At 40.3% G+C, this 10,825-nt stretch overlaps 1 protein-coding gene across 47 annotated transcripts in view; it reads left to right on the top strand.

Annotated features, from left to right (window-relative positions):
- Positions 1-758: 758 nt before the first annotated feature.
- Positions 759-10,825, top strand: part of BTRC (beta-transducin repeat containing E3 ubiquitin protein ligase) — a 181,096-nt gene continuing 171,029 nt past the window's right edge. For 13 of the 47 annotated variants that reach the window (XM_081547256.1, XM_081547220.1, XM_081547176.1 and 10 more), the window contains exon 1: positions 1,494-1,588. Coding sequence is in view for 9 of the 47 variants with exons in the window: in XM_081547252.1 (XP_081403378.1) it covers positions 1,136-1,183 (48 nt within the window). In the remaining 38 variants the exon portion in view is untranslated. Of the gene's footprint in view, positions 1,023-1,096; positions 1,347-1,493; positions 1,589-10,825 lie in introns of those variants that run through there. The other 34 variants (XM_081547252.1, XM_081547238.1, XM_081547255.1 and 31 more) reach the window with 6 other exon arrangements.

Genomic DNA, 10,825 nt, shown 5'->3' with positions numbered 1-10,825 from the left:
TTCCGTAAGACCAGGTCTATTGTGTTCACTACTGAATTCCCATCTCTCGGGCACAATTATCTGCACACGGTTATACGTGCTGCTTGTTGAATGAACAAATGAATAAAATATATAGTGGAAGATTTCCCTATAAACGAAAAGCTATTTCTCTATTTATTTTATAAACTCAGATATTTTGTACAAGCCTGTCACTTTTAGCACAACCCTAGCGTTTTCGCCTTTTACGGTTAGATGATTTCCAAAATAAACTCGTACGGTCCCCTTTAAAGCCAAACTAAATATTACATGCTTTATTTGCTGGATGGCCATTATATCCCACCATTAAAGACCTTTTGGAAGTACCCATTTAACCCCGAATGCAGGGCTTACATCTCAGGGTTAGCAGTAGCTGGCCATGGTTTCTGAGTGCTAAACACCCGAGAATTTCCTGAGTCGAGTTCTATTAGACCCTGGGTTAGAATAAGGTGGAAGTGTGGCGCGATGACTTAGGAGGACCTTGAAACTCTGCATTTCAGCATGAAGCTACTGCTAGGTGCCCATAGGCCCAGCGTCTCAGTCGAAATTCGCCCCTCAGACGCCAGACCTAGGAATTTTGGGGGGGTCCAGTTCTCTATAACAACAGTTAGGAAGGCCCTAGCGTCTCTGTCCTCTCACAGCTTTTTTCAGTATTTGGGCTACAGGTGAGGCATTGGTCGCCATCTTGATATCCATGGCCCGGCAAGTCGCCACTGGCGTCGCTCGGTAACCACGGAGACACCGATGCCCCTCCCGTTTCTCAGCTCTAGAGGCTGCAAACTACGATTCCCATACGCTGATCCTCTCTACTTGCCGGTCAGTTGTCTAGATTTGGCTTGGGAGCCACCGCGACCCTACCGCAGTGAACCGCGGGAGTTGCAGTTCGCGGTGTGGCGTCACTTTTTGCTTCAGGAAGCTCCAGAACCACAAATCCCGTGAGCCAGCGGGCAACACGCACGCGCAAAGGACACCTTGTCCTCCCTGGCCCCCCTGCCAGTGCCTGAGAGGTAAGAGGGCGGAGGAAAGGAAGAGGAGGCGGGATCCGGGCGCTGCGTTGGCTGCGGCCTGGCACCAAGGGGGCGGCCCCGGCGGAGTGCAGACCCAGTGGCCTCTGGCGATTATGGACCCGGCCGAGGCGGTGCTGCAGGAAAAAGCGCTCAAGTTTATGGTGAGGAGAAGGTGCAGGCCGGGGAACTGTGGAGGCGGTGCGTTGGCGGCGTCCCTGAGGCTCGGGCCTGGGCTGCCTGCCCGCTGGAGGAGGGCGCAGCGAGACCCTGGGCCGAGGCCGGCGGCGGGGGCGGCTGGAGGGACGGGACGGGAGCTCCTGGGAGGTAGGAGGGGTTGCGGAGAGGACCCGGGGGTGGGGGCAGCAGCTCCGCCATCTTGTGGATGAGAGGCCAAGTGACAGCGGGAGCTTAATCGGGGAGGGGTCTCTGGGGCGCGCGGGGCCCTGGAGAGTAAGGGGCGTAGGGACAGTTACTGAAGAGCTGAGGAGGCCAGGAGGAGAGGCGCCGTGAGGCCGCTGGCAGGGCCTTGCCGGTGTAAGGGTTACGGGTGAGGCCCTGGAGAAGAGGTGCATTCAGTAGTGGGGAAGGGGAACGCTGGACAGTGGGAGGAAAGATACTGGGAGTGGGAGGTGGGTGGGAAAAACGGGCAAGGCTGGATGCGGATGGATCTAAGGTAGAGCAGAGAGAGGACTGGTGGGAGACTTACAGTCTTGTAGAGTGAGGTGGGAGAGAGAGCCTTTGACTTCAGGGTACAATCCCAGCTTGGCCAAACTAATGTTGACAAACTCTGGAAAGAACTAGGCCTTACTTAGGAAGCAAAGTACTGGGGACGGGGATCTAGAGCTGTGATGACAGTCTTTGGGAAAGGGAAGAGGTTGACTAGATGCCGGAATTACAAGTATTAGGAAAAGGTATATACATCCTCTAGTTTGAAAGAAGACAGAAGAGGTTCACTGGTTAGGGAAACCTAGGTACAGAAGATTAGGGGCAAAATTAATATCTAATAGGGTAAAACAAAACTTAATGCAATATTGTAGAGACAGTAAAATGTGGAGACCAGGGACAGTATCACTTTCTGGGAATGGAAAGACTATGCAGATTAGCATCCAAAGACCCATAAGAAGTAATAAGATCACTGGAGAAATTCAGGAGATAAAAAGGGGAAAGCAGATAGTGGAGAATAATAGATGTCAGGGTTAGTAGTTACTTAGGAGTTTTAGGTTGAAGCACAGGATGAACTTGGATTTTGTGGGTGTGTTTTAATCCTTTGGAGTCTAGTTCTTTAACTTTGTATCATGCTTTTCTTTTTTTGATATGTGTATGTTTAGCAAATTTGTATAGCTATTAGATGCATTTAATCTGATGCTTCATTTGTATATCCCAGATGTAAAACCAGACTTTGTGGTAACAGCTAAAGAATGATGGGATGCATAGACTTCTTTCTGTCTTAACTGGTGTCCATAGGGACCATTGATGTTATTTGCAGTCTATTTGCTTGTTCGGAAGTAATTGTAACCTGTCACTCCAAATCTTTATTTCTTTTGTTAGATAGTTGTTATTTTGTGTCCTTGCCTTAGATACCAAAACAAATCTAAACAAACCATGGACACTACCTAATTGAATTTAGGCTTTAAACTGCTGCATTTGCAAAAATATCGTTTCAGAGTCTGGTCAGATTTACTATAACTTTATTTATTTTGTATTATTGCTTTCAAAAATGCCTAACTAAAGTTCAAGTGTATCTTTAACAAAATTCTATTAGACCTGAAGAAAGTTCTTGAGTTTCTGCCCAGTGTTGAAATTCTAAAATATTAAGAGGCTTCGGAATTGTTTTAGACTTTAGAAGTGAGATGAAGTTGCTTTGTATATACAGCCAGCTTCTAGATTTAAGTAAGAAAAGTGACAGCTGCTTATTTTTGTTTTTCTGCTTAGAGGTTGACTCAATCCTAATCTTGACATGTGTCATATTTATGAAATAATGTGGTTTTAACAGATCATAAAGGGACCTTATGAGATCATCTTCTTTACTCCCCGATAGACCTCAGCCTAGGAACATTTTCAACCAATTGATCTCTGCTTTGTACCAGTGAGTTGTTTTGAAAATGGTCTCCTGATTGAGTTAAAGTTGGAGCTAGAGATGGCCATGAGTAATTTGAAGCTTTTGGGACACCACACATTATTAAATGTTGAGTCAGTTTCCATAAGGAGAAACCAATTTTTCTTCAATTTTAGTTACTTTCATTTTTGACCTTGCCTGCTGTTATGGCTGCTGTTTGAGAGAAGGCCAACTGGAAGAGGGTCACCAAGAATGACACCTTAATAACTGAAACAGAATGGAGAGTTAAAGATTTGGTATTCTTTTTCAGCTCAGTGCTATGCTTAGTCACTCAGTTGTATCTGATTCTTTGAGACCCCATGGATTATAGCCTGCCAGGCTCCTGTGTCCATGGGGATTCTCCAGGCAAGAATTCTGAAGTGGGTTGCCATTTCCTCCTCCAGGGGATCTTCCCAACCCAGGGATTGAACCCAGGTCTCCCGCGTTGCAGGTGGATCCTTTACTGTCTGAGCCACCAGGGAAGCCCTTTTCAGCTCAGTAACAGTCTTATTGTGAATCTAAGTCACAACTTGCCTTTGGTCCCATTTACCCTGTCATAACATGTTTGTTTGCTTAGTCATTTGAGATAGGAAGATATTTTATTTGTGCTTTCACCTGGTAATTAATGCACAGTACACATGGAAAAGACTATCCTTTTAATCAGATTGAAATTTTTGAATAGTATTTGGCTTTATTTTGTTCTTATCCTTTCCCTCAATTGTGAGGTGTGAATGACAATTTTTGTACAGGATGCCCTGATTTCTACAGTTTAAGAAAATATAAAATTTTGTTTAAAATAGCAACATGAAATGGATATTCTCTTTTCTGAATTTTGCTCATTACTGTATTGATGTAGTAATTTGATTAATTTTTATAATAAAGCCTTACCAGTGAGACCAATTCAGATTTGACCATAATTCACACATGGTCTAGACTTAAAGTTTATCTTTGAATGTCTGTACTATATCTATATCTGTCTATCCTTCTGTATTTTATCTATTTATATGACAAGTTGAGGGATGGATTTGAAATTTATTTTTAAATGGACAAGATAAACTGGTCCCAGGATCTTAGAACTAGGGAAATTTGACACATGGATGAAATAATTTTAGGATGTATAAAATAGTTTTTTATTGATAGATAAGTGAAACAGTGTAAAGGGTAACTTGCTGTGTAACAAACATAAATCTTTCATTGATTGATGCATTTTCTGTTTCGCCTGGTGTTGCCTGGAATGTTCAAAATGGCCACAGTCTCTCATGGCTGGCCGCTATCTGCAAGTTCAGCTAGCAATAAGGCCTTTTTGTCCTCCTTTCTCCACATGGCCTTCTTTTGGATTTCCTTAAAGCATGGCGTCTGGGTTCTAAGAAGGGGAGCATTCCAGGAGATAAGAAATAGAAGCCAGCCAATTCTCTTAAGTCCTAGGTTTGGAAGTTGAGAATGTTCAAAGACAGCCCAGAGTCCGAGGGAGGGAAAATAATCTCTCCCTGTATACAAAAAGAGTAGCATGCATGAACAGAGAGAAGGAAATTGCTGGGGGCCAGGACCTTTTGAGACTGGCTACCATAGATGCTGTTCTAGTTGGATGCTCAGGCTAAAAATACAGATGGAATCAGCCACGTTTGTGGCTATTGACACTTGGAATGCTTTGGAGACATCTCATTTTTGAGATTAACTTCCTAAAAAACTACCGTGATCTCCTGCGTGACTTGTCTTAATAATGTTACCGTAGAGATAATACTGGATGAATTGATATGATTCAGGAACTTTTATTTGCTTGAGAACCATATATATCTAAAAACAAGAAATTGCATTTTAAAATAAGTATTCAGATTTTTCACTGTGATGGACTTTTCTTTAAATCAGTGAGATTTATTACCAGCTGGTTAGGTAACATTTGAAGCTAGTTCTTAGTCTGTCAGAGTTTCTGTATATTAATATCTCTTGCATGCATGCTCAGCAACTCTTTGCGACCCCATGGACTTCAGCCCACCAGTCTTTTCTGTCCATGAAATTTTCCAGGAAAGAAGACTGGAATGGGTTGCCATTTCCTACTTCAGGGGATCTTCTTGGCCTAGGGATCAAGCTTGCGTCTCCTGTGTCGCTTGCATTGAACTTTCAAGCGAAACCACTTATTATTCTATATTATTTATGTATTGTTTAAATCCTTAAAGAAGGAAGCAGTTAAGAATTTTTTTCCGTTTCTAAAGGGAGATGAGACATTATGTAAGATCTTGATCATGTATAGATAAAATTATTCGTGGTAAATGGCATTACAATTTACAAAAAGAGTGAATAAAGAAAAAATAGTCTTTGTGATATTAAAATATTTTAAGATACCATGTGCTTTCTAGCAATATTTTAATACAGCATGAAAGTGCTTTCTAAATGTATATAATAAGAATTCATTGTGGATGAAGTAGAAAATATTTACCAGTGTTTAACAGTCTTGATCAGTATAAAGAAAACTGCCTTCTTAATAAATCAAATCCATCATCCTAACATCAGCAGTGGAGGAGAGAGACAATCTCTATGGGAAAGGTCCACCTGATCTTACCACTTCAACTAGTATTCTACTAGATTCATCTTGTGCTGAGGGAATTGCTGGATAATTTCTTTTAGTTTTCCGAAGTCTGGAACGAAACTAAAACGTTTTACAGAAGACTCAGAGATAGCAACAGTGGAATAGATACTGAGAGTAATGTTGAACTAAGAATATGATTTGTTCTCTGGGGCACTACCACCATAGTTCCTGGATTGCCTTTGTATGTGGCCAGGGTGGGGATGCAGAGCAGAGGAGCAAAAGTCACAGAACTGGGAGAGAATTCCTATCTGCTTAAGATAAACCTTTTGAGTTGGAATTTCTTCTTGATTTCTTGCTCCTTTCTGAGATTTGGCTTTCCCTTCAGGTACACTTGTCTTCCTATTCCCAGGCTTGTGACCTGATTCTGTCTGTGTCAATTATAGGATAAACACAGTAGAAATGGGAGGGTTTTGTTTATTTATTTTTCTTTGTTTTTAAAAAATATGATCAGCCATGAATAGTTAATATGTATTTATTTAGTGTTTACTAGTTGCTATTCTAAATTCTTTACATATACTGCTGTTTAATACTCCCAATAATTCTGTAAGATGGATTCAATATTATTGTTGCTCCCATATTTGGATGAGGAAACTGATTCCAGAGAGGTTAAGTAACTTGCGCAAAGTCACTCTGCTTAGCAAGAAGCCTGAGATCAAATCCTGGCAGTCTGACTTGAGACCTACACTGTATTTCATCCTTGAAGCTCAGAGAAACAGTGGAATATGATGGCACATTTCTTTGCTGGCCAAATGGGCCAGAGTGGAGAATTACTGTCCAGATTTATATACAGATTTTCTGATGATTTGAATTATTAGGAAATGAAGTTGCCACAGTATCATTGTATTGATTGGCTATTGCTGAGTGGTAAAACCCCACAATATGTCATGGCAGTATAATGATAGATATTTATTCTCAAGAACATGTGGGTTTGCTGAACATTGGATGACATGGCTGAAATTTGTTGGATTTCTCTGGATTTGGCTGCTCACCCAGGACTGTTTCACATATTTTTCTGAGACTGAGACTGAAGAGACAGTGACTTCCCAGGCTGAGCTGTCCTCATAGCTATAGTAGAAGCGCAAGAGAGCAAGACCACTGGTTCCAATGCCATTCAATCATTGGTTGTATGGTACCTGCTGATATTCCATTAACCAAAGTAAGTCACAGGGTGAAGTGAGGAGGTAGGAAAGTATACGCCGCCCATAGAAGGAAGGAAGAGAGAGCAACTTGCACAATAATCTACCATAGTAATAATAATCTATAATTATCTAATATACTCGATTTGTAGAAGAATGGTAAAGTGCTTACTCTTACAACTATTGTGTTGGTGCTATTCTGACTAGCACTTTCTCGTTTTGGTTGCCGAATGACACCTAATGCAGCATGTCTCTCTGTATTATGTTGTGTAGAAAAAAAAGTGTTAAAGAAGTAATCAGAATCTTGGCTTTAATCCACAGTGATAACCTGAAGAGTTCATCAATATCACAATACTATTTTTCTGTACTTGGGAAAGATAAGGTTGATGTGGCTCCAACAGCATTTGTAACAGAATTTGAACCAAGGTCATACATAGTGCCTTAGCAACTCCCTTGGTGTTAGGTTTAGAGCTCTTAACCCCTTCTCTGCACCTAAACTTAGGGCTGCAAGGATATTTTCTGATGTCTGGGAGACTTGCAGGCTTTCTCTGAAAATTTGTGGAAGCAGAATTGTAGCGTGTGGATAATGTTTTTGCAGCATGGATACATAAATCCTTGTACCTCTCAGGAAGTATGACACTAAACTGTTAATATGGTTACTTGTGAAATGGTGGATTATGGGTAATATTTCAAAATATTTAATGGCATCTGAAGATCTATTAGGAAACACACAGCACAAAAAGCATTACTTAGGTTGTTTTTCTTTTTCCTATGTTCCTTAATGTTTTCTGCATTTTTGACAGTGAATATGTATTGTTTTTAATCAGATAAATTAAAATTTAATATATTTAATGTTTATGTTTAAACTTTTAAAAATGTATATATTTATAAAACAAGTGCCCCAAATGAAGACCTGCACTTAGTCATGGAGTGCAGTGTGGCAGGTGGACTGGCTGGTGGACTGGCAGTGATGGCTTAAATAGACATCTCATTCACCTCTTTTTGTTAACTGAAAAGTCTTAACTGTTAGACTTGCCTACTTAAGAAGGATCTTTCTCTCTCCCATTCCATCCCCCCAAGTTCATTTTAAATTGTAAATTGCCGTGAATAATGTTAATGCAATTGATAAATTATATTACTTAAACTGCTGTATGTATCTAAAGTTTTCACTGGAAGTTTAGAACTCTGTGGTTCTCAATTGTGTTGGAGCACTGCATTTTCCTGTTCAGAAGTACCTGGCAAAATTAGTGAATTGACAACTGGAAAAGAGGCCATGGCAGTTGGCCTGCACCATGATTTGATAAAAATATAAACATAATCTGAGTGCAAAACATTATGTTATGTGTGAAGGGAGGTGGTTATGGGGGCAGGAGGGGATGAAGACACAAAGTTAAGTAAAACTTCTGTCTTCTCTAGAACTTCACAGTTGGTTGAGAAGACAGGCATTTATAAATATCTCTTAAGGCACACTTTAGTAAGTGCCAAAGTAGAGGCACAAAGTGCTATAGAATTTAAGGGAGGGGAAATTAGCCTTAACTGGAAAGAGCTTTGAAAGGTTTGAAGAAGAAAGCTTCATACTGGGTCTTGTGGAATATATAGATTTTGCAGAATTGTTTCTGGAGTGGCTGTTCCAGGAAGAGGGAGTAGTTTGGGTAAAGGCCAGAAGATCAGGAGGTGGTCAGCACAGGGAGTAGATACACATGATTTGAATATAAGGTGCATAGCAGACAAGAAAGAAAAGATAGACTGGGAGGCTAGGGAGTTTAGATTGAATCCAGTTTGTATTCAAGAATAATATTCTAGTGTACTTGGTATTTGTCTGTATAAGGTTTTACTGAAGTAAAGTAAATAAACTTTTTAAAGAAATCATAAGTATACAGTCCACTGAATTTTTACACAGTGGTCACTTCTGCATAACGATTATCTAATACCTATAGATTAGTTTTTGCCTTTACTGATATTTAACTTCATATAAGTAGCATCTTTCCAGTATATATACTAGTCTGGCATCTTTTGTCTCACATAAGGAGATTCATTCAGGTTACTGTACATGTAGTATGTTCATTCTTGTTGCTGTGTAGTATTCTGCTGTGTTAATTCAGTTCAGTTATTTAGCCATTCTCCTGTTGATGGATGTTTGGGTTTTTCCAGTTTTTGGCTACTGTGAGTAATCCTGTACATGTCTTTTTTTGAAAATATGTACATATTTCTGTTGGGTATATACCTAGAAGTGGAATTGCTGGGTCATAGGGTATTTTTATCTTTAGTAGATTCTGTGCATTTTTTCCGTTTGATACTTTCTGCAGCACCATATGACAGTTCCAGTTGCTGTACATTCTTGTAACATTCACTTGCTATTGTCTCTCTTCACTTCAGCCATACTAGTGGGTGATATTGTCAGACTTTTAATTTGCATTTCCTTAATAGCTACTGTAATCAAGTACCTAAAATTTTATTTAAGTAGGTTCTTAACTTTTTAAAGTTTATTGGCTGTGTAGATATCCTCTTTTGGGTCTATTCAGGGCTTGGTCTTTTTTTTCTTTTTTAATTGTCTGCCTTTTTCTTATTGATCTATTCCCTATATTCTGGAAAATACAGCACAGATCTTTCATCAAATATATGGTTCTTTTGTGGGAAAACAGTGTGTTTTGTTTTCAAATTTTTTCATTTAAGGAATCAGTAAAAAAAAAAGTCACAAGATTTTGTGACCACAAAATGCCTACACAGGATTTACAGAGCTGCCAATTTTTTTTGCTATACCACCAGTGCTTGAAAAAGTAGACCACTGTCAGCACCATCATTTTATAAATGAAAAAAGGAGCTTTTTAATGCCATAGAAATAGAAAACACATAATCTCAGAGTAAAGGACACTCTTTGAGGTAGGGAGAATAATGCCCCATCCCCTGAGCCCCCATTCACGACAGTCGAATCCCAAGAACCTGTGAATACGTTAAATTACAGGGGGATTTAACAGATGAAATTTGGTTGCTAATCAGCTGACTGTTTTTTTGCAATACCATGTGGCATGCAGGATCTTAGTTCAGTTCCTTGACCAGGGATCCAACCTGTGCCCCCACCTGCAGTGGAAGTAAGAGTCTTTTTTTTTTAAATTTTTTAATAAATTTATTTATTTTAGTTGGGGGCTAATTACTTTACAATATTGTAATAGTTTTTGCCATACATTGACATGAATCAGCCATGGGTTTACATGTGTTCCCCTTCCCGGACCCCCCACCCACCTCCCTCCCCATCCCATCCCTCTGGGTCATCCCCTTGCCCCGGCCCTGAGCCTTTGTCTCATGCATCGAACATGGAATGGTGTTCTGTTTCACATATGATAATATACATGTTTCAATGCTATTCTCCCAGAATGTTCCACCCTCACCTTCTCCCTCAGAATCCATAAAATTGTCCTATGCATCTGTGTCTCTTATTCTGTCTCGCATATAGGGTTATCGTTACCATCTTTCAAATTCCATATATATGCATTAGTATACTGTATTGTTGTTTTTCTTTCTGGCTTACTTCACTCTGTATAATGGGCTCCAGTTTCATCCATCTCAGTAGAACCGATTCAAATGTATTTTTTTTTAATGGCTGAGTAATATTCCATTGTGTATATGTACCACAGCTTCCTTATCCATTTGTCTGCTGATGGACATCTAGGTTGCTTCCATGTCCTGGCTATTGTAAACAGTGCTGCGATGAACATTGGGGTACACGCGTCTCTTTCAATTCTGGTTTCCTCAGTGTGTATGCCCAGCAGTGGGATTGCTGGGTCATATGGCAGTTCTATTCCCAGTTTTTTAAGGAATCTCCACACTGTTCTCCATAGTGGCTGTACTAGTTTGCATTCCCACCAACAGTGTAAGAGGGTTCCCTTTTCTCCACACCCTCTCCAGCATTTATTGCTTGTAGACTTTTGGATAGCAGCCATTCTGACTGGTGTGAAATGATACCTCATTGTGGTTTTGATTTGCATTTCTC

This window comes from Giraffa tippelskirchi, chromosome 2, assembly GCF_054371585.1.
Source record: "Giraffa tippelskirchi isolate mGirTip1 chromosome 2, T2T-mGirTip1v1.2.pri, whole genome shotgun sequence".
Taxonomy (NCBI): Eukaryota; Metazoa; Chordata; class Mammalia; order Artiodactyla; family Giraffidae; genus Giraffa; species Giraffa tippelskirchi.
Note: the sequence above shows the minus strand (reverse complement) of the source record. Positions and strands in the feature narration are given on the sequence as shown.